At 37.9% G+C, this 23,096-nt stretch overlaps 3 protein-coding genes across 10 annotated transcripts; 2 read left to right on the top strand and 1 right to left on the bottom strand.

Annotated features, from left to right (window-relative positions):
* Positions 1–688: 688 nt before the first annotated feature.
* LOC103711214 (mitogen-activated protein kinase kinase 1-like) lies at positions 689–9,672 on the top strand. 3 transcript variants are annotated; one of them, XM_008797278.4, is made up of 8 exons: positions 689–884; positions 1,087–1,171; positions 3,845–3,979; positions 4,772–4,996; positions 5,087–5,269; positions 5,413–5,636; positions 9,275–9,320; positions 9,394–9,672. In XM_008797278.4, exons 1-8 carry the CDS (start codon positions 811–813, stop codon positions 9,490–9,492), a joined length of 1,071 nt encoding a protein of 356 aa, XP_008795500.1. In that variant the 5' UTR covers positions 689–810; the 3' UTR covers positions 9,493–9,672. The 3 variants fall into 3 exon arrangements, with proteins under 3 accessions (XP_008795500.1, XP_008795499.1, XP_038987598.1); XM_008797277.4 differs by having other exon boundaries at positions 691–884; positions 3,839–3,979; XM_039131670.1 differs by lacking the exon at positions 689–884 and adding an exon at positions 2,824–2,929 and having other exon boundaries at positions 3,839–3,979.
* Positions 9,673–12,083: 2,411 nt separating this feature from the next.
* On the top strand, positions 12,084–13,566 carry LOC103711213. Its single transcript, XM_017843807.3, has 2 exons — positions 12,084–12,586; positions 12,996–13,566. The coding sequence occupies exons 1-2, from the start codon at positions 12,348–12,350 to the stop codon at positions 13,285–13,287; spliced, it is 531 nt and encodes a 176-aa protein (XP_017699296.2). The 5' UTR covers positions 12,084–12,347; the 3' UTR covers positions 13,288–13,566.
* A 931-nt stretch (positions 13,567–14,497) lies between these two features.
* On the bottom strand, positions 14,498–20,399 carry LOC103700742. Of its 6 annotated transcripts, none has more exons than XM_039131671.1 (3): positions 20,064–20,399; positions 18,180–18,285; positions 14,498–15,119 (listed from the first exon to the last, which is right to left on the bottom strand). In XM_039131671.1, the coding sequence occupies exons 1-2, from the start codon at positions 20,303–20,305 to the stop codon at positions 18,183–18,185; spliced, it is 345 nt and encodes a 114-aa protein (XP_038987599.1). In that variant the 5' UTR covers positions 20,306–20,399; the 3' UTR covers positions 14,498–15,119; positions 18,180–18,182. The 6 variants fall into 6 exon arrangements, 5 of the variants coding, with proteins under 5 accessions (XP_038987599.1, XP_038987603.1, XP_038987601.1 ...); XM_039131673.1 differs by lacking the exon at positions 14,498–15,119 and adding an exon at positions 15,126–15,361; XM_039131672.1 differs by lacking the exon at positions 14,498–15,119 and adding an exon at positions 15,368–17,380.
* Positions 20,400–23,096: the final 2,697 nt, after the last annotated feature.

Genomic DNA, 23,096 nt, shown 5'->3' with positions numbered 1-23,096 from the left:
GCACCTTAGCGACGCTTTCTAGAAGCGTCGGCAATTCTTTTTTCCACTCTGACATAGCCGACCCTTTGGCGAGGCCGTTAAAAGCGTTAAAAGAAAACTGACCGACGCTTATAAGCGTCGGTAAAAGCTTTAAAAACGTCGCCAAATCTTGTTTTTCTTATAGTGTGCCAAGCCATCATTAGTTAATCTAGAAGATATTTTTTATGCAAATAAGTGACATTTTGAAGTATATTTTATATAATAAATACCAATGGATTGCAATTTAGGCTGTGACGAATATGACCTATCAAAATCGGATTTCGGGTTCCGTCACGCGGCTAGGACCCCCTCCTTACATCCTTTCGCACGTGCTTACTGCACGAGTCCGCCCATGAATGCAGTCAACGTGTCAGTCATCAAAGCGCTGCTCTTCTTGGAAGGTCTTATCGGGTTCCGGAATTCACACCCGCCCAAATTATCGGATCCGAATCTTGGCTGCTCCCGTCCCACCCCGGACCCAAGCACTACTTACGCAAGAGTCCACAACGGGTCCGAGATCCGGACAGGGGCCCTCCCCAACGGATCCGGGTTTTATTCAATTCCACGATTCTTTTTGTTCCCAACGGGAATATTTTTCCTCGGAGAGAGACGGCTTACCGTTCAGCGGTCTTCGTAGTTTGAAGTTATTATCGTGCCGTCTCTCTAGTCTCTCCATCGAAAGGTCGCGTTTTCTTTAGTTATTTATTTGTAAAAATTTCTCCTCTCCTTTCTCCTCTCTCGATAAAACCATTGAAACCCTAGCCCGGATTCGCCATCTCGACACCCTAGACCATGAAGGGCTCGAAGCCGTTGAAGCAGCTCAAGGTCGCCGTGCCGGCCCAAGAAACACCCGTCGACAAGTTCTTGTAAGCATTCCTCTAGGATCGCTCTCTTTCTCTGTTTCTTTCGAGAGATCCAAGCTAGGAAGCTAGGTTTTTTTCCCATTCCGAGTTTTCTTTTGTTGAAATTTGCGTTGAAAATCGAGACGAAGCTACTCGGTTCTTTCAAGATACTTTAGTGGCTTTCTTGGTTTGATTGTGAGAAAAAGTAGGGATTTTGTGAATTCAGGACAGCAAGCGGGACATTCACGGACGGTGATCTGCGACTGAATCAGAGAGGATTGCGGTTGATCTCTGAGGAAACTGAGAGTCGTGTAAGCTCATCTGGATTTCTTGTTTCTTTTTTTTTTTTTGAATCATATTTATAACTATCTTTTTTAAATGTCCATGGAAGCATTTTCAGAAGGAACAAGAAGTTTATGCTTAGAATTAAATAATTAGATTCTGAAGTCGTAGTTTGTTCTTTGTCGGACATCACGATTTATAAGCACTTTAACTCTGTTATCAGCTCAATCATAGGAACCGGGACAAATCTTGAAGTTTTTTTTTCCTTTTCCTTTTTTGTTTCTTTTCATTTTTGTTTGTTTCCTTCGGCGATATCAACACTAGTTTATAAACAGAAATTTATCAAAGAATATTATAGGTCCCAATGCTTCCAAAAATCAAAGCAGCATGCTTGCGAGTGGTTGCATGAAGAAATTGTATAATGGTGAGACCGTGTCAGGATTGTAAAGAAGCGACATAAGTTCAGGTTATAATCATGGAGTTGAACTATCGTTTTGCACATTTGAAATAAAAAGATGGTAGGTAGACTCTGAAAGAAGAAAAAAGTTCCAAGAGAGGATATTAGGTAAAAAAAACTGAACCAGATAAGTTAAAGTATCAAACTATTGGAGGTTGGTTTATGAGAGTAAAACTTTGTGGATAATGACTGAACCAAAACAATGTCTATTGAAAGGAAAGGCAAGGGATGGGAGTTCAGTCATAATCATGTCTAGAGGTATACAGTACTTTACACATATTTAGTATCATGCTGGTGGGTGAATTCCAGAATGCAGAGCATCAAGAGAAGAATACAGAAAATCCAACACTAGATACTAACTATAATATAAGACTACCAGAGAGTTGTACAAGAGAGTAACTATTGGTTCAGTCATATTGGAATTTTTTTAATATCAAGATTAACAAATCCTTACTGTAGGGTACTTGTGAAGATCAAACTTGAGGAAGAGCAATGTTCTTAGTACATGGCTCTTGTTGCCTCTAGCTTTATGTTATTTGTGATTGCTAAAGAAAATATATCAGTTCAGATTTTTGTATGGTGCCTATTGAGTGCAAATATGTGACAGCACAAAAATTCTAAAATATGTGCAAGAGAGCAATGGATGCCTCTTTGATCTTCTTGAGCTACGATCCTGTCCTTTAGCATAATACAAAAATGAATGCATTGGCTCCATTTTGTTCCTTAAGCTTTGATTTTTTTAATCATTAATATCTGGAATCAAAGTCAATTCCTTGTGATTCTCGGAGTCTTAAAACAAACAAACAAAAAACCCTCAAAACTGCTAAAATGTGTATGTTGATGCATCATCTAAATTGGCTGACAGGGTGTTGTATCAACATGGCCGAGACAAATACTACCCTTCATCTGTTTTTGAACCTTGCCGTCATATATACTGCAGTCATTTCAGTTTTGGCTTGATTTGCTTCGGTAAAAAGTGGATGAAGCATGTTGGTATTGGCCATATCTTTTGAAACTTGAACATTAAAGTACTGAAACTTAGAAGGTCTTTTGATTGGTCATTAGAGCAGTTTTGACTAATCTTTTATTTTTCTTCCTTTTCTCTTTTCTTTTTTGCCTGGTGGACTTCAAATTCTAATTCTTTAATTCTTTCTAGCTGGTAAATTTTCTGAACATTACAATTTTTATTATCATGAGAGTTATATATGTCCTACAAATGTCCAGTGCATAGAGTAGCCCCAATGATGTATGAAGAGCTTTCTCTTATAGACAAGTCACTAGATTTGTACAGAAAGATGGCTAAGGGCTACATCAATGTCAGAGGAAGAAGGTATAGGCCCAATGATTTGATTATTGAATTGTTATTTTCAGTTTTAGTCTTCAGTGCTAACTCTGGCATTATGCTCATAGTCATTGCTGATCTCGGCTTAGCAAATTCTCCATCTAACTTAGTAAAAATATGTGCTTCCAATTTTTATAATTTTTAAAATTTCAACAGCATATCTACAAGGCGTTCATATTGCATGGCTCAGAATGTTGGGTAATAAATAGAGTTTAGGATAATAAGGTGTAACAAAAATGAGAATGTTAAAATGGACGTGTATTAAAACTATAGGAGGGATAGGTTGAGAAATGAGTGTATTAGAGGAGCCATTGGAGTTGCACAACTTAAAGACGAGGTGATGGAGAATCTATTCAAATGTTATGGATATGTATAATAGATTTGAGAGGGCTCCAGTAAGAAGAGGTACTTTAGTTTGTTTTGAAGGATGTAGGAGAAGGGGAAGATCTAAGATTACTTGGATGTTGCGAGAGAAAAATATGGAAAAGCTTGAAATAATATCAAAGATGGTTCTAATGGGAATCCTTGGTGAATGAGGATCCATAAAGTGGACTTGAATAGTTGGTTGATGGTGATAGTTATGGTTTCATACATGCATAGATGCAGGTTCCATGTTAACTTGGCAGTTCTTTTTTTTTTTCCAGTTCAAGAGAAGTATCTGCTTATCTATAATTTTCCAATCATTGATAAAATATTTCCGAAAGCAATTAAATAGTTTTTGGCGTGGGCTTCAAGATTTGTTAAGCCTGAACTCTTCTTCTTTTTTTTTTTCACTTTTTTAGACCTTATCCATAACGGTTATCACCTATACACATCTATTCTATAGTCATCTTTCTTTTCTTTTCTTCTTTCTTTTTGCTGATATTTATCTTTATGGTTGGTTTTTACCTTGCCCAGCTGCAGCAACCAGATGTTAAGGAGGAGGATATGCAGGTCTCATTGGAAGACCTAGAGACCATCAAAGTTATTGGGAAGGGGAGTGGAGGTGTTGTTCAGCTTGCACGGCACAAATGGTTGGGGACTCTCTATGCCCTAAAGGTATATAACTAATGATGACGTTATGTCTAATATATTGTGTGTGTCTATATATATATATTGAAGAGTGTGTGTAACTTTGTAATGAAGATAAGAATAAGGGATGGATTGGTAGATTCTCTTCCAAAGGCATTGCTTAGTACATTCTATGGCCAGATAATTTAACTAATGCAATAACACCCTTTATCTCAGTATTCCTTGTTTCAGTCAACCAACTTTGTCTCTTTCAACAAAAGGATTCCCTAGAAGAGTAAACTGGATGAGGTTCATGAGGTCCCAACAGAGAGAAGCACTGGTCTGCACCTAGATGAAGGGTGGGATCTGCAGGATTTTTGCTGGAAGCGCTTATGATGGATCTCAAACTGCTTCATTCATGCAATTCAGCCACTATCTCTCTCTGTACAGTTGAATATACACCGAACAATGCTAATTTTGGTATCACTTGAATGTGGAATTACATAGTAGCCCTCTAGGCTCTATTATTCATAAACAAGTCTGTGAGAGGAGACAATTTTTAAAGGCTGGAAATGCTCAAGAGGAGTGAGTAAATTTTGTGATCTTTCATAAGGTGCCTTCAGTTTTTCTTCCTGTGTAGCTGAAAGATATTATGAACAAAGAAAAGTGTGTTTCTTAAAATAGGGATAATCCAGGGATTCATAAAATTGCATCCACACGCATACACACACAAGAAGACAGTGCTTGCCTGACACTTGCAATTATTATGGCTGCTTTCATTTTTCCCAAATAGCATTATGGAGGATATGATGAATTGAGTTAAGACATTGCATTTTGCAGGGCATTCAGATGAATATTCAAGAGACAGTTCGTAAACAAATAGTGCAAGAGCTTAAAATAAATCAAGCGTCACAATGCCCGCATGTTGTTGTTTGCTACCATTCATTCTACCATAATGGCATAATTTTTCTTGTCTTGGAATACATGGATCGGGGATCTCTGGCTGATATAATTAAACAAGTGAAAACAATTCTTGAGCCATATCTTGCAATTGTTTGCAAACAGGCAAGGATTTCTTACGGATCTATAATATGCATGCTTCTATGTTGCTGGGGACTTATAATATGCTCGGATGTGTTTTCTGTTTACATTCAGGTTTTGAAGGGTTTAGTATATCTGCACCATGAAAGACATGTAATTCACAGGGACATAAAGCCATCAAACTTGTTAGTAAATCACAGAGGTGAGGTAAAGATAACTGACTTTGGAGTGAGTGCAGTGCTTGCTAACTCCATGGGTCAACGTGATACATTTGTAGGCACCTACAATTATATGTCGGTATGTTGATCTACTATCTAACCGTTCTCTTATTAATTTGATGATATGACTATTTTATAACTTCTACAACTTTAAGTATTCTAATAATTTGCTGGCTTTTCCTTAGCTGATAGTATATCATTGTTTTCCCTTTCTAATACCAGCCTGAGCGGATCAGTGGAAGCTCATATGATTATAAGAGTGACATATGGAGTTTGGGCTTGGTAATACTTGAGTGTGCTATAGGCCGCTTTCCTTATATACCATCTGAACAAGAAGAAGGTTGCCTGAGCTTTTATGAACTTTTGGAGGCTATTGTGGATCAGCCACCACCTTCTGCCCCATCAGATCAATTTTCTCCAGAGTTTTGTTCATTTATATCAGCATGGTATGCCAGTTTTCTTGCATGGAGCAATTTTATTGCATTTATTGCGCTGTCACATGCTATGATAGGGATGAATCTTTTACATTCATATAATCACAAAATTTTACTAGTACGCAGCATGCTTATTTTCATTTTCAAAGTTTTTACTAATTATATTTATAGATTTTTTTTCTTCTGCTGTTTTTAACCTTAAATGAATAGAAGCATTCGCCGAAAAAATATCAAGAGTTGGTCATATTGCACTTTTTTTATTTTATTACTACTTTTTTGTCATTTTGTGTTCATCGCAGACCTCATCATAGCTGATGGACCTTAATTGAATTGCAACTCTCATATTCTTTGAGATACATTATATGTTTGTTTTGTTTGTCTCTGTAGCAAAAAAAAAAAAACTGTTGCTAAAATGGGATGAAAGTTAAACATATTGGTACTAAAGGCATTTTTGAAGCTACACAGGACCAGATCTTGATTTTTTTATTGCTACATGTAAGGTTCGCCGTCTTGGTATCAAACCATGTATCCATCTTATTACAGTGTTGGTACATTTGGTACGGGGCCTAGTTTGATGTATTAGGTGTCAGTACATCCTTCTATATTGCGTACTGGTTCGGTATTGGTATAGTCAGTTCGCACTAGTACTAACCGGTACGGAAAATCTTGGCTACATGCATTTTCACTTATGGAGGATTTACCTGCTCTATGTAGCATGCACTTGCCACCTTCATTCACCCTCTGCATGCTAAAAGAATAGTGGAAATGATGTCTTTATAATTAAATATCTTGAAGCACAATCTTTTTCCATATAATGATGTTTAATCATATCAATATTAAAGGCTCTTTGCATCCTCTATGATTGATGATTGATGAGCTCTTGCTCTATGCCGTTTGTATTGCTCCATTTTTCCATAGCAATATTATTTTTCTTCAGGCTTTGTTAGATCTGCAAACACTTTCAGATCTTGCGACCTTTGTTTTATAAGGTGAGTCATAAAGCATGGTGATCCTGCCCATAGATTCTTCATATTTAAAATGCTCATCTTGATTGTCCATCGGCCTGGTTTCCTCGTGGTGCTCTGAAGACCATCTGTTTGGACCAGGATCTTGGTGACAAAATCCTTTCATCTCTTATTAAGTACCCTTAACTGTCAGGTCGTACCATTATTCAAGTTGAGCCACATTTGTCTTGAAATCCTGAGGTCTTGGGCATAATTGGATTGATGATCTGATACTTAGAATATGTTCATATCGTACAGATCCTGAGGTCTTGGACAGATTTGATTCCAGACAGAAAAGAGCAAAGTTTAGAATATGTTCATATTGTTTTATGATGGCAATAGAAGCAAATACATGAATACAACTGCGTCGAGGCAGCTCATATGTATATGTGACTTACGGCTACACCTCCATACATCACACTTTGAGTAACAATTAATGTATTATCGTCTGTCTTCCTAATTACATTCTATAAAAACCATCCAATAGTTTGGAATTCATATCATCCTTTGCATCTATCTAGCCTTGGGCTGAGGTGGTTAAATGTTTCCTTCTCTGTTCTATTTGTTTGGTCTCAAAATTTAGGGAAAAAACACTTCTATAAATAGAAATCATACTTTCAGATTCTATTATTGAGGTATTTGAGCCAATCATGCTCATAGTATTTATCATATTACTAGATGACAAGCTTGAAACTCTTGTTAGGTTGCTAGATTGTAACATTGAAACATACTTAGAGAATGACTCAAATTCAACCAATGATTATTAGTTATGAGATATTTTGGAGTCCACTATATTGTTGTATGTTGTTGCCATTTTGAGTTCCCCTCCAAAATCTTCATGGGAAGATTCAAAGATCTTCCAAACTTTTTGGAGCCTTTTCTTTTCTTTGAGGGGAACTTGCATCCCTCAAGTGCTCTCTCACGAGTATACTCCCACATTGGATGGACTTTTCTAAAGCCTCTATACATAGAGAGATGGAAACTCAAGCCCATAGTGAGAGGGAATTCTTTTAATACGTGCACATGCTGAGCTGTTTCGAGTCGTGCTGCACCACATTGCTATATTGGGTTTAGGTTACAGTTTTGAATTGGTTTTTGATTTTTTTTTTAATGGCTCTTTATTGACGTCGATTCTCTTTATTATGTTTTTGACCATTTATGATTGTTTGGCAGGTATTAATGGGTTTTTGGTTGTTGGGGTGCCACTATCCTGTTGTGATAATGGGCCCTAATACTATTGACTTGTTGGAACTATTACAAATTCCCTGGATTTCTTTATTTAGGAGAGGTCAGTCCTCTTGTATAGAAGATATAAAGCACCTAACTTTGAATCTTTCTCCCATTTTTTCACCTTCATCTTCAGCTACCCAAAGGTGCATAAGTGCGAGTTCTTGAGGATTTGTTAGCATCCTAGCACCATTTGTGTAGTAGATTGGGTTCATTATATGTTGCTAGGGCTGGAATTGGGCCCATCCAAGTTAGATTTTCATGTAGGCGGAGCTTGGCATGAAAAATTTTTTTGGCTTCAGGTCCAAACCAGGCGCCAAAATTTTTTCAAATTTAGCCTCGAGGCCAACCCGAGCCTGGCCTAAAGCTGAGAAGGCTAGACTTGAATCGAGCCCTTCACCTTGCTGATGGAACCTAGGGCCATCCAATGATTTGCTCGGCCTCCTAGGATTTGAAGAAGCAAAGGGAACGGGCAAGGGCCGGCTTGCCGGCATTGGTAGTGGTGATGTAGGCGAGGGGTACGTGTGAGTGGCAAAAGGGGAAGGGGATGTCATGGGAGTGGTGGAAGTAGAGGGAGGAGGGGGAGGGGATGTTGGGGCGTCATTGGTATCTGCAACAAGAGCTGCCATGGGAGAGGTGGAAGCAGAGGGAGGAGAGAAAGGAGAGGAGGGGGGTTGGTGGCTCGAGGGATGAAGCTAGGGTTAAAGGTAGGGTTTGAGTGGTAGAGGATGATGTGGATAGTGGAGAAGGGGGTTGAGGAGATAGGGTTTACAACTTTATGCTTGTGTTTGTGTGCATGGGTGTATCAATGTGCGTGGCTACACAGTTCTTTGGACCATCACCATGTCTATACATTCGTTATTACTTCTCTCTATTTAAATTAATCTTACTGAATTGGATTCCTGAGGATGGATGTCTATGCAGTTCTTTTGATTATCACCATGTCTTTCGTTGTTATTTCTCTAATTTAAATCAAATGTACCGGATTTGTTTCCGCTAGATGTTTTTGCGATTCATGATGTTTCCCGAATCTGCAGTTTTTTTTTCCATGCAAGTATAATTTTTAAACTGCTACACAATTCTTTCTGGATCATCCCTTGTGGCGGTAACATTTAACTACAAGGCCATAGCCCGATGTATATGGATCGGCTTCATGGGTCATCATTTAGAGATGTATATGGATCGGCTTCATGGGTCATCATTTAGAGATGTACCTCAAAACACGAAAAAGCTATGGCTTTTTGGCAAGTCTTAATCTATCTGGAGTCTATCTAATTGCATTTTGTTGATTCATATGAAGTAGCTGTTATTGCCTTTTTACTCTGTTTATGTGATGCAAGTAGGACCACAGTATATTTACCCCTCATAAAAGGCATATGATATGTTTAAAAAAAAAATCATTCCGTTTTCTGTCTGCAGCGTGCAGAAGGATCCTCGGGAAAGAATGTCATCTTTGGAGCTCCTGGTTAGTATCATTTTCATTTTTCACAGCAATTTAATACCAAACAATCTTGTTGAATCCCTTCACCTGGTTTCAGAGTCATCCCTTTATCAAAAAATTTGAGGATAAAGACATCGATCTGGCAATTCTTGTTGGTAGCGTAGATCCTCCTGTAAATATATCTGGTGATGTGTAAGTATATGATGGTTTCTACATACACCATTAAATAATGTAAGATAACAATCTGAGGTAAAGATGCTGCAAGTTCACTTTGCCCTCCCGCTTCTCTCTGGTTTGCTGCTGCTGTTGTTCAAGTCATGTACATACTCAACTCCTTGAGTTTTACGTAAGCATACCTTGGAGTGCATAAAATGTACCACTTAGCTTTCAAATCATGCATATATTCAGCTGCGTGAGTTTCAGGTGAGGATACCTTGGCGTGAATAAATGTACCACTTAGTTTTCCTGCGGCAAAGAGCTATTGAAAACCATGTTTCATTGTTCTACCAAAAAAAAAAAAAAACAAACTCATATTTCAATGTTCAATCTCTAAGCATCCATCAATATATACGGATCCTTTTAAGCTATCATCTTAAAACCCATAATTTGATCGAATCAGGATTATATCATGTGTGGATCATATATCATTCCGTGAGTAATTTGTGTATATATTTTTTTAATTATTAAAATTGGTGTAAATATTTTATAAATTGATATTTGTATCTATATTTTCCTCGCAAAAATTAATTTTATACCTGAAAATATTAATTTAAGAAGATATTTATACAAATTTTAATATTTAGGAGGATAATTTTGTAAAAAAAAATTATTTTATTGTCGGTCTGTGTATTCTTTGATAAGTTACATCTTAAAACAAAGTAATTTTTGAAGGAAATATGTACACCAAACTGTTTCCAATGAACAATCGATTCTATGATTTTAGGAAATGGAAATTGTTGGGCCACCTTGCTTCCTTGAATAGCTGTAAACTGGATTGAGACGGAAAATCCAATGTGGTCGATGCCTTTACAGTTCTGGGTAGACCAAAAAGGGTCCTTGCTTTCAGATATTCCCCAAGAATCAAGATGCTAACCTCATTCTTGGAACCTCTGGCCACTGGCTCCTGCTTTTGGTGTGAAAGATCCTTGCTCCTTCGGCGGTTGTGTGGCTGACAAGAAATATCAACTTCATCGACATCTTTAGAGAATCGGACTGTTTGGTAAGTTATTGTCCGCTTATGGGCTATTCATAAATTTTTAAGCTATTGCCTATTTGCATACTACTCATGAATTATCAATTATTTTTAAAAAATATTCCTCCTGATCAAGAAATCAATCATCATTTGGCTCAAAGCTTATCTTCTCCTACCGCTTGGGTGACGTCAAAAGCAAAGTTTACATGAGTATCGGAAGGGTAATGTACTTCAAATCCCACATATAATAAGAATACTCTTCAAAATATTTATTATTATTATTATTATTATTTTGTTGACCAAATGCCTCTCCTCTATTCTCTGTCAAAGAATAGACGAGTCATTGTCCAAAAATGTTTATGGTTTGACGGGTTCAAAGATCTTTATGGGCTGAGAATTAATGATGTAAGCTTCTTTTTTTTTTTTTTTGCCTATCATGTTATTTTTACTATACATATACATATATATATATATATATATATATATATTTAAATCTTTATTTTCACTTTAACAATATAACATACAGATATACAGACATTAATTACTGTATGAAATTCCGAATTCTTTCCATGCTTTTGATCAATTTTCCGTACTAATGATCATTAGAACTCATTACCTTTTATGGCATTGTACCCGAACGCCAAGAATCATGCTCACACGGCTCGAGGTTTTGGATAAGACTGCATGGAATTCTTTTGTAGATAAAAATAATAAAAAAAAAATCTTCAAAATATAGCGAGCGTCATGGCTCCTGGCATTCCCCATGCCTCCGCTTCCCCACCGAGTCCCAGTTCCCACCGTCCGGGCCATGTGATCGATCCCGTGGACCCCACTGTCTCTATTTTGAAACTCGACCAGCTCGTGCAGTCGCGCCGTGGAAATCTGGAAGAGACGCTCGGTAGGCATTCATTCTGCTTCAAGAAATTGGCATCATTATTTATTACCACTCCCCACCCTCTTCTATCCTCCATAACTTTATCCAAACTGGACCATTTAGAACGATTCAATATTCCACAATGACCTGCTAAAACTCAGCTCTAGAAGTCTCCCTACGTGATTTGACCAAGTCCCTGCCAACCGCTGAAAACAAGGGAAGGAGGCCAGCTTGTGGGCACGAAGCTTGAGTTATTCCTACTTGGACTTCGGTCCAATCCCCCCTGCCGCAAGAAATCGACAGGTCACAGCGTCTAACGTGTGACCATTTGAATCCGGAGACCCCGCTCTGTTACTTTCCTTGTGAATCCTTGAAGACTCCTTTTCGGTTGTTTCTAGATTGGACATCATTTGTTTGGGCGGACACTTGTTCCGGAGAATAAGAATCACCGGACACCTGGAGGGGACAAGCCCACTAAAGTTGTCTCTAGATTTGTTCAACCTTCATTAAAATCATGGCCGTAAGAAGTTCCCACCGGAAAACTGAAAACACAAGCATTGAAATGGCTATGGAAGACAGATACGAACATGATATGGATGAATCCGAGGCTTCGGCCTTATCCGTTACACATCCGCACACTCGTTTTACAAATATACCCATAAAACAGAGGGACAATGTTACAAAGTAATTAACCATCCCTTCACTCCTTTTCAAAACAATGATTTTTAACTGACATACTTTAGTAAAGAAAGCAAAGAGCGGCACAACTAGATTCCACCTTTCACACAGTCCACATATATTTTCATTATTATTATCAGGCAGCTTCTTAATTTTAAATATAAACATCTATGAGAAGATAGAATTGCCCATAATTGTGGGCTGTATCCTTTATATAGAAGGAGTAGCCTTGTTAAGAAGGAAAGGTGTACATAGAAACAGACTCCATATCCTTCATCTCTTTGGTTCAGAAGCCTACAAACTCGACATGGGTGAAGACCTTAACCAGATGTTTCATGGGATGCGACCTTGTGATCAAGATGATGATGAGCTACGGGAATCTTCCTCCTTCTTTGGCCACTCCGACGACGAAGATTTTGGGGAGGACGCAGCTTCCTCTCCAAACTCTCCCCCGCCGTTGGACAAAACAACCTCCTTGCCCCCACGATTCGATGCAAATGAGTCTCTCTACGATTTATCCTCCCTCACGGCGCACCTTCCTATCAAGTGAGTACTACTCTGAGTTGAATCTAAACCTTATGTTTATGTATCCATGATCAGAGCTCAACCAAATACGAATTGTTACTATTGCTTAACGAGAAATTAGTTGATCATTTTAAGAAGCCTTATTTATCTAATATAAATTAGCCTTTTGGATTCTGCTTGAAAAAGTGATTGTAACATGCCTATGCTAAAAAGATTTTTTAAAAGTTTTCTTCCGTTTTTCTTTTGCTTTTTTAAGAAAAAGATCTATGTTAATAAGATTTTAGATTTCTTTTCTTTTCTTTTGATTTGGGATTTAAGATTTCAACTCTTCTTCTTTTGCTTTCATATAGCTTGTAGCATATATACATGGCTGCAAAGAGGATTCCTATTTCAACTCTTCTTAAGCTTATTTGACTGTGGTGTGTTGTAGGAGAGGGCTATCCAAGTACTATCAAGGGAAGTCCCAGTCCTTCACCTCCCTGTCCGATGTGAGATGCCTTGAGGATCTGCCTAAGAAAGAGACTCCCTTGAGAAGGAAGATGAAGTCATGCAGGAGCTATGCAGGAGGGCTAGATGGAAGCCCAAAATCTAACCAAGCACCGCCAACTTCAAGCAAGACCATATCAAAGAAGGCAGCAAGAGGTTATTGGGCTTCTTCGATTTCAAGTAGCGGCAGCAAACCACCATCTATTCCTGTACAAAAGAATTTATGTCTTCACTAAATTACATGACAAATAAAAAAGCCTGAACAGCTCCACTAGTAGCATATATTTAGATGTTAGAGAGATAAGTGGGAAGAGCATGTGTCGAGTTTCTTTGTTCTGCGATCATCTTATTAAAGCGTTCTTCTTTTTTGGGTGCCAAAAATTTATGGTGGAAGCTTTCAATTAAGATTTAAGAGTTTTTTTTTTGTAAGCGTTTCCTTCTGTAAAATTAGTCTAAAATTCTTCTTCGTTCTCTGCAACTCCAAATTTCAATTGGTGTCGTAATAGTCTTGCTCATAGTCAACTGATTTTACCAAGTTCCTGGATGGATTTTGACTTGTTAACTGGTTTGCAATGCAGTCATGAATTATGGATTCCGTGTAAATGCTTATTCAATTAAAGAATACTTGCTTGTATTAACTTTCTTCTTGATTGTTGTGTGACCCATGGATTCCTTGTAAATGCTCACTCAAGTCATCCTCTCTGTTAGATAATTAGATTTCTTTTGCTTGCTTGTTGGGACCCTAGACTCCTAATGTATTAAAATGAGAGAGCTGTCTGCATGAAGCTCTCTTAACTAAAAAAAATCAGATTCCTCTCCATTTTGCAACTAGAATGGAGAGGTTTAAATCCTGCCATTACGGTTTATATATTCTTTGATGGCACTGTCTTATTCTCCATCCATAGACGATCATGACGTCAAGAACTGGGAAGAATCTGAACTCTTTTTTGTTGTTGTTGTTGTTGTTAACCATACAGATGGGATATTTTTCTTTCTTCCCTTCCAAAACCTGTGATTCTGAGTATGTCCTCTCTCTCTCTCTCTCCCTCTTTTTTTTTTTTTTGTTTATTTTGTCTTCAGGTCTCTCAATCTACCCTATACCTCTGCTTGCACTCAATCCAACTTATTCCTACATTTCTCACGTACCACCACGTGAAAGTGTTGAATGGATCACGGACGTTCAGAAATTTCTATTAAACATAATAGGAGATTTGATGGTAGAAATAAGTGGAGCTAGCATTCCAACAAATAAACCTAATAGAGTGCACTGACCTGTGTCATTTATTTTCTGATTAAAATGGCAGTGACTTTAGCTGTGAACTGACTTGTGTCATTTATTTTCTGATTAAAATGGCAGTGACTTTAGTCTTTAGCCACCGTTTGCTCTAAAAATGGCTGAATAATATAATAACCAGGTGATCAGTCCTGCACCTGCAAACCAAGCCGGCAGAACAATGTGGTGTTTCTCTTGTTCATAAAATAATCAAAAACCTCACAATAGGATGCAGTGAAAACAGGGGGGGAAAAAACTCGAAAATCCATTGTCTTAAAAGTCAAAAAACGAAAAAAAAAACGGGGCAACCAGAAATAGACTTCAGACAAAATGGTCGCCGCTATCCTTCTTTCAGTCAATCTGCAATTCAAGGACATCTTACTGACCTCAGACAAATTTATATTCCTGCTCTATATTCATATCTTTTCCTAAAACCTCTTTACAGGAACTCAGGATAGGTATTGGTCTTTCTACCGAGCAAGCATGAACCTCAGCAAGATGGCTGGTAGCCGGCTGACTACCCCCGGAAAACTTCAAGGATGCAAAGAGGCAAGAAAGCCTCTTTATCAGCGGCCTCGTCTCAACAATCCAATTTAGTGAGACACCTGTATCTTTACAAGCATCTGCATGGGTGTCATACCCTTCTAGATCTGCCCTAGTTATCAAAACATCCTCACCTTACCCTTCTAGTTCTGCTGCAGTAATCAAAACTTCATCACCTGCAAGCGAACATGTCGGCCTAGGACTTCAGCTTGCAGGGAATTCTAGTTTACGCTTGCTGTATTCCTGGACAGCCTGCATAAGTTAAATGCACACTAGTTAGAGGATAAAGCCAGCCGATGTTTCTGCTGTACATGAGTGGCCTTGGATGCGATATTGGTTTACCAAGGCTTCACAACGAAAATCAGGAGGAGAAAGACATTAAAAAATATTTTAGTTGAACTCCAATTTCGTTCCTTCATAACCATTCCATCTATTTCAATGAAAGGAACCCTAGATCCAAACCAGCCGGCTAAATGGTCTCTTGCAGAATTTTCCTGTCAGGGATCCCGTATCACGGATATACAACACATTAACAAACTTAACAAGTTCCTTTAAGGCCTGTCCATGTATTCATATATATTAAAGCTATCAAAAGAGGGTTCTTCTGGTCATGCAAGATAGTTCTAAAGCAATTGCAATCTAGACTAGGAAAATAATCAGATAGAGAAGTGGACCCCTCTTTTTTTTTTTTTTTCTGGTTACAGTTTGACAACTGTTTTGATTGATGGATTTGACAATTCAGTGTGGTAGGCGATGCACACATAGCAAGATTTGTATCACCATATGCATAAAAGCACAATGGTGCTGCATCTACTAAAGAGTAGAGTTGATAACTCACGAATGAGCTGAGGAAAAGGATGCACTACCGAATACATAAGAACCATTATTGTGTTTTTACAAGAACAGGTGCAGATAAAAAAAAAACCCAATCATTCCATTACTCAGTGAAATAATGAAGAAAGGATGTTATGGTAGAGGCAAGAAAGCCCTCTGAAGGGGGAGGGTGTAAATTTCATAGTTGCCATTAGAGGAAACAGGTCTTTGGCATGTGGTATGCACGTGAGAGCATATATATATTGAAAATCCTAGAAATAGTGGCAGTTATCATCTATTTTTATACTTCTTTTCCAGAACTCCTTAAAGAAGAAAAACTGAATTTATTGAGAGATAAAGATAAGTTGATCGAGATGTCAAAAAAGAAAAGAGGAACGATGAGAAAGGATAAAACCCAAAAAAGAAAAGAGGAATATGGTGAGATGCACATTGGGTTTTCTCCTACATATTTAGAGCACAGGCTCCACACCTTTAGTGCTCCATGTGCCCAACTCTAAGAGTTCTCACTATAATATAGCAGATAGATGCAAGAAACAATGCAAATCCAAGAAATGGAAAATGATGGTCAATAAAAGACCCTAATGTAGGAAATGGGAAATGTGATCATAAAGAAAGCAAAAGTATTATGCAAAACGGATGTTAAAAATGCATAGGAATCATAGGAAAACCATTAGTAAACTAGTTTTAAATGGATTTGCACTGAATTCTCGAGTTGCGAAATTTGATAAATAGCTACAAATTAATTCATGAATATTGATAAGGAGTCCTCTTTTGCTAATATTTACTCTCCTACAAGAAAACAAATAAAAGATATGATTTATCACAATGGTTTTCTATCAAGACCTACAAGGAGAAATTTTTACTTAAGACTTTCTTCCCTTCCCTCCCACCCTCTCCCCCCTCCTTGCCATGTCCTTTTCATACGTTATCATCAAGAACCCAATTAATAGAAATTTCCTTCTTCTTTTTTCAAATCCAAGATTCTCAGAAAGTTACTCAAAAGTATCGCATCATTCCCAATTTAGTTTCCTGTGAGACTCTAGTTGAGTGGGAAACAGGTTTCCTGTAATTTTGGTAAGTACTTCGCTGCTTAGATGCTTACCATTCAAGGCAGTTGGCAAATAATCCTTTACTAACCAAAACGAGATACATGCCAAACTCATGGAAGTCATTTCTTTAACACTAAATGAACACTTTCAGTTTAACAATATTTTAAACTTCAGTAGAATCATGCTAGTCTAATTCCATCCTTCAGAAATCCCACGTAAAATTAGTATGCGATCAGCTTATAAGACAATAATGGAGATAATGGAGGAACAAGAAAGCCTCCTGCCAATAGGAGGCATCGTATAAACGCCGCTCCCTCCTTCCAAAATTACTCCAAGACCAAATGTTCCCTCAGAACAGTTAAGTTATTGTGCATAGTATCAGACTTTTCAATCCGGACAATCTATAATTACTCAATTTTGATCTGGAAAGCATGACACTAACGTGTCATAGTATCCACGAGCTAGCCAAAACAATCCATCGCATATAACATATTTTTCATGGTTCTAATTATAATTATTTTTATGCATAAAGACCTATTTGGCTGCCCGCACCGAGTTCTTCTTCTTCTTGCTCCTCCTCCTCCTCCTCTTCTCCTTCTTCTTTGGCCATTGAACTGGCCCGAAGTGGAGCTGAAGTAAGTTAGTTGATCTAATTTAGACAGAAGACGAAGCTACTTGAGTGAAATAGGCTCCGCTCAGCCCACTTACACCAAATCAAACAGGAAGCAATTGTCAAACAGTCATTATGGTAGTGACATATATTTATACTACTTTGTGACGATGAAACAACATCATTGAGATAATGATATATAGGAATCTATTTTGTAGTTCATTAGATATAGATTTGTAATATCAATGGGAAAATCTGAGAAATCCTCAAATCCTTGCAAGCCATTATGTTCTGCAATTTTTTTCTTAGTCTTCTTATTTAACTAGTACCTCCTCAGAGAAGAAAAAGAAGGCTATAGGGGCGTTTCTCCAGAATGGAGAATGATCAAGAGCATGCAATTGATGCCAACTACCTAGATGGTCAAGCTACTTAAGCTTCAGGCTTCTCTTTATTTTTGGTTCTAGGGGAGGTAATTCATAGATAGTGATTGCCCCAATTTGTGCTGTAAGTTTCAATTTGCTTCTTGCATTATTGTAAACTAGAATCCTGTGTTGCAGGTGATGTGTAACCCCTAAATTAGTCTTTGATAAGGGAATAGCATTTACTTGGAATGTGAAATGAATGGGATCAAAGGAAAACATCATCCACGTTGCATTGCCTTAAGTTGTCTTGTACTGGAACAGATATAACAACTGCTAAATACATCTTAAATAATTATTATAAGATTGAATTGTTTGAGTTTCTCTGATGATGTTTCAAGTAAAATGTTCCAACTCAACCTATGAATGCATATCCATCAGTTAAAACAATTTTCGGTACCTTTTACAATGGAGCAATGCAGCTTATGCAACAGTTGACAGGTGGACTCAAAATGGCATTGGTAACAAGATGCAAAAGAATGTGACGAAGCTCCCCTGATGCATCACTGATTCAAAAACAAAAGAATAACTGAAACAATTGGCATTACAGGAAAGAAAGAGCAGCGTTTGTAGAGTAAGTATCTTGGTTATAACAAACAGAGTATGAAGATGCCATACACCAAATAGGCCAGAATGTATCGAAGGAAAACGTGGAGCACTAGACTGCAATAGGTGGCGTGTCAACTAGATCTTTTAACAGAAAGCAAAAACAAAAACAGCTTCCAATTTTATATGACACCAAGATGAAGATATTTTCATAATACATCTCCAGTGTTTCCAAATTACCATTATAAAACCTTTTTGAAGTTTTAGATTTAAACTTAGAGGTTACAACTCAGCATAAAACAATGAACTGAGTCCAGCTTATGAGATCTAGACTCTATTATGATCTCAACTCATGGGTTGCAAGGCCTTGAGTTTTCTCATCAAGCATGCCACTCAGTTTCATCATCCAGAAATCCATATGTAGCGACAGTCATTAGTTGCCTACACTATGTTCCAGATAAACATTAGTCCTTTGCCTTATACTAGCATTAGCAGCAACGTTCATTTGATCCATGCAGTTCCTTGAATCAAACAGCCAATATTAACATCTTGAATAAGCAGCCAGCAGATGAAGGGTCAGCATTCCCGTCAGCTCAACATGTATGATGATGCAAACTGCATCAGAAAGAACTGGACAATATATATTCACCATAAAAAAAGGAGTCCCATACCCAATTTTACCAAGGCTTGGATTTTAGAGATCAGGGAGACATCAGAGGACCAGCTTTGGAATAAATAGCATTTGAATCAGCTAGTAGGCCCTATGTAGCAGTGGAGCATTATTCCATACTTGAAGCTTTACTACCTGAAATGAGCATCACATATAAATGTTGTGCATAAACAACCTCTAAAACCACTAAATTACGCAATTCATATTCCATTCTCATTTCCATCTCAATTTCTACCAATGTCAACTTTGGCCTCAAACAGCAAAAAAAAAACACAAGAATTACTTATATATCACAAGGTTTACATTGTGAACTACAATAGCTATTTCAGCTACACATTCATACTACATCGACTACATGTCCCATTTTTGCACTTGATACAATCAGAACCAAACTCATAATAGCCTAACACACTATTCAGTCTTACTATCTTCCTCTATTTCAAACACTTTTTTAAACCCATAACAGGCTCCCTGGCTGCTCATCAATAGTACTAGTTCCATACCTAACGGATTAATTGGTTCGGCAGAAGAGGGGACCAAACTGATGGGATCAAGCGTTGAGTTCCTAAAAACTAATCTAAAATCAAAAAATCGGAGTTAAAAATCATTAAAAAAATAATGTGAAAAGCTAAATATGACCACCTCATATTTCGTAATAAACCAAAAGTCTGCTTCCCTTGTGGCACTAGGAAATTCTCACTCCTAGTGAACTACAAAATACTAATACAAGAGCCAGTCTATCCAAAATTCGCTCAACATACGCCTAGCTCGAGTGAATTCGTTATGTAAGCTCGAATACTTCTTTCATCAAACTCTACTCGAGCCTCCTTCCCCAAGAATCAAAGTCATCATAAAAACTAGTGTTGAAGCAGAATAAACAAAGGCATAAGAAAGATCCAGAGTCCCACACTTTGTGACTTCCCATCCATGCGCAGAATTTTAAATTTCAGAATCATCGAAGCAAATTTATGGAATGAGAAACGTTACAGTTTTGGTCATACAAACCCTAGCTGGTCCCTGATCTGGAAAAAGGGAAAACAAGAGGCTTGGAATCCTATACTTCATTACCTCCCTAAATCTTCTTCATCTTGGGAGAAGGAGATGGTAGTATCGGAAGGCGGCGACCGTCGTTCTTCTTGCTGGCCGGCTTCGCGGTCGACGGGGAGGGTTATCTCCATGGCCTCCTGAGCCCGGTCGAGGAAGGGCTTGAAGCCCACCTGGAAGGAGAGGTAGCCGAACGCTATGGCTCCCACAACCACCAGCCCGGACCTCATCGCGTTCTGCCGCGCTCGGCTCGCCCCTCTCTCCATATCTCCTCTCCCTCCCTCCTATCGCGCTGTGAGGCGAGGAACCGGGAGGCAAGAGACGCGTCGACTAAGAATTTCTCAACCGGATCCGCCCTTCCCCGGATTTCTCAACCGGTCGAGCCCCTTTTTTTTTTTAACTTTTTTTCCATAAATATCTTTCTAAAAATTTAAATTTACATAAATATTTTTTTAAAAAACTTATATTTATTTTTGTACTTCTTAAAATACCATTTTTAGAGGAATGCTCCTGTTATAACGGTTCCGTTAATAAAAAAAATTATATTTATTTTAATTGAAAATAAAATAAAATCTAAAAATAATTTTTTATTTTATTATTTTATAAATATTTTTTATTAATTTATTTATTAAAAATATTTTAGCCATTTTAATTTGAAACTGATAATTTTTTAAGCGTAGATATTTATATAAAAATAAAAAATTAAAATAGCAAAATAAGTGTTTATAAGAATATACATCTAGGCAGATATGTACGTAAAATTTGATATTTAGAGAATATTAATGTTATTTTTTTAAGATCAAAATAATAAAGCCCAAATTTAGTAGATGATCTAACTATTATTGAGGAAAAGGGGACAATGGTTGGGCCAGGGTTACATAGGTAAAATTATTAAGGAGCGATCATCGATGGCCTGGATTTGAGGATCACTATTAGCCAGACATTTTCTCATTCTAATCTTCAAAAATTCGAACAAATTCGAACTATATTTTAGAGGCAACAATATTTAAAAATTATATGAGTTTCCTAGTGTTTGTAAAAGAGAGAACTTCCTGTAGCATTACTAGATCTGATAAAATACCCGTGTTCCATGTAGATTTTATCCATAATGCAAGCGTGATAGACTTGACAAGTCTATAATTTTTTCAAGCATATGATCAAATTTTTACCATTGAAATTCAAACCTACATCACTCTGCCAGCAAGCGGCGGTGTCCATTCTGACATCAATCATTATTGTAATATTTAATTTTAAGATGATCTTTTCTTTGGAGCTCAAAGGCTATTCATATCTAATATAGCATATTGGAAAACTATGGTGCCTTATTAGCACTTGGGGCATATTTGGTTGAAGGAAGTTAGGCTCTAGAACGGAAATGGAAATAGGTGACTCTTATTCCAACCTTTTTGTTGGGGGGAGTTCCTTTACGATTCCGAATCCAGAAGAAAATGAAAATGCTTCAATCCCCTAAAATTCAACGTCGATTCTTCTCTAGTATTTAAATCCCATTTCAAATTCTATTCCGATTCCAATCATGAATTAAATGCATCAGAGAATATAGTCATTTTGATTTTTATTCCAATTCATTCTAATTCTGATTCCGTTTCCGATATAAATTCTAGTGGCGAACTAAATGCATCCATATAGTTAACAAGCAACCCTAATATGATGGTATGAAGCTGGACATAAAACCCATCCACATGTCCCCTTATATATGTTGGAATGAACAATATTGGATAGTTGAGTTGGCTATGGTTATTTGAAGATACCAAGCGCATATCATATCCCCGTTATCACGTTGACGAGGTCCAGGGGTGCGTATTGCACCATAAGTTGGGATGGTCTTTGGATGCATCTCCACTATCATGTTAAGGTCATCTTGCATGGCTCTTGCCTTTGTCATTGAAATATTGAAAGCTCGAGCAGTTCTATAGATGTGGGAGAAAAAAAAACTCAAAATTTCCTTGATTGACTCCAAGCATATCTCCAATGCCTGTCTTCTAACTTTGCTCCAAAATATGCTGAATCATTTGAGCATTTCATCCCGTCGAACACTAGCCAATAAGTAATCTTCCAGTCTCGACGACATACTTCTATTGGTAGATAGCCCCAATTTGGCACAGTTCTAGCATCCTCATCATCCCTAATTTGGCGCATTTCTAACGTGAGGGTTTGGAGTTCTTCATGTAGCCCAAAGGTTAGAGCTAGGGACCTCTATGGCATCTTCAGAGACGAGCTGCCATAGAAGTGGGGCTGTGCTTAAATCTAAAGAATTGGCCTTTATCCAAGAGTAGTTTTGTTTTTTTAGAAGTGACCTGAGGAAAACATTCGACGAGTGGGGTCCTGTGTAAATGAGGGCTGAACATCCCTCCAATTTGCCCTGGTTGTGAGGTGGAAGAGTCAGTTGATCATGCCCTCTTTCGATGCGAAAGGGCAGACTGGGCAGTGCAGGTGTGGACGTTGACTGATATCTGCTCGATGGTGCATCATACTATGACCTCGTTTGACTCCTTCTTTCAATTGCTGAAGAGTTGATGAGTATGCCTCATTTCCTTCCAATGGTGATCCGAAGTGATTAGATTGCTAATCACATCTAGATTGCTAAGAACATCTGAATTTTTGGGGAGAGCAGTCTGTCGCCGAGGATTGTTCTAGAAAGAGCCAAGGCATAGGTTGATGAAATCATTGATACTACTCATCCCGGCGAGCCTATGATATCTTGGAGCATTTGAGACTCTACCTCTACTGTTGTAGCGTCTTGATTGGTGTTCATCACCTAGGAGCCCCCACCCCCGAGTTTCCTCAAGATCGACTTTGATGATTGGTGTGTGTTGGATAGTGATAGAAGGGGTGATGTAGGCTTTGTGACTAGAGGCCCGAACTCCATAGTGATAGTAACTGGTGGTAGTTCGATTTTCGATGCCTCAATTTCTAGAGCAGAGATGACAGTTGCGTGGGTTGGCCTCAACTATATCTGTTGTGTTTTGAAAGCTGAAGCCATTCATTTGGAAGGCAACTAGGCTACAATGGCCATTTGGATACAAGGGTGTGTGAGGG

The sequence above is a fragment of the Phoenix dactylifera genome, chromosome 11 (genome assembly GCF_009389715.1).
Source record: "Phoenix dactylifera cultivar Barhee BC4 chromosome 11, palm_55x_up_171113_PBpolish2nd_filt_p, whole genome shotgun sequence".
Lineage (NCBI taxonomy): Eukaryota > Viridiplantae > Streptophyta > Magnoliopsida > Arecales > Arecaceae > Phoenix > Phoenix dactylifera.
The sequence above is the reverse complement of the archived record's forward strand: the minus strand, read 5'-3'. Positions and strand labels throughout refer to the sequence as shown.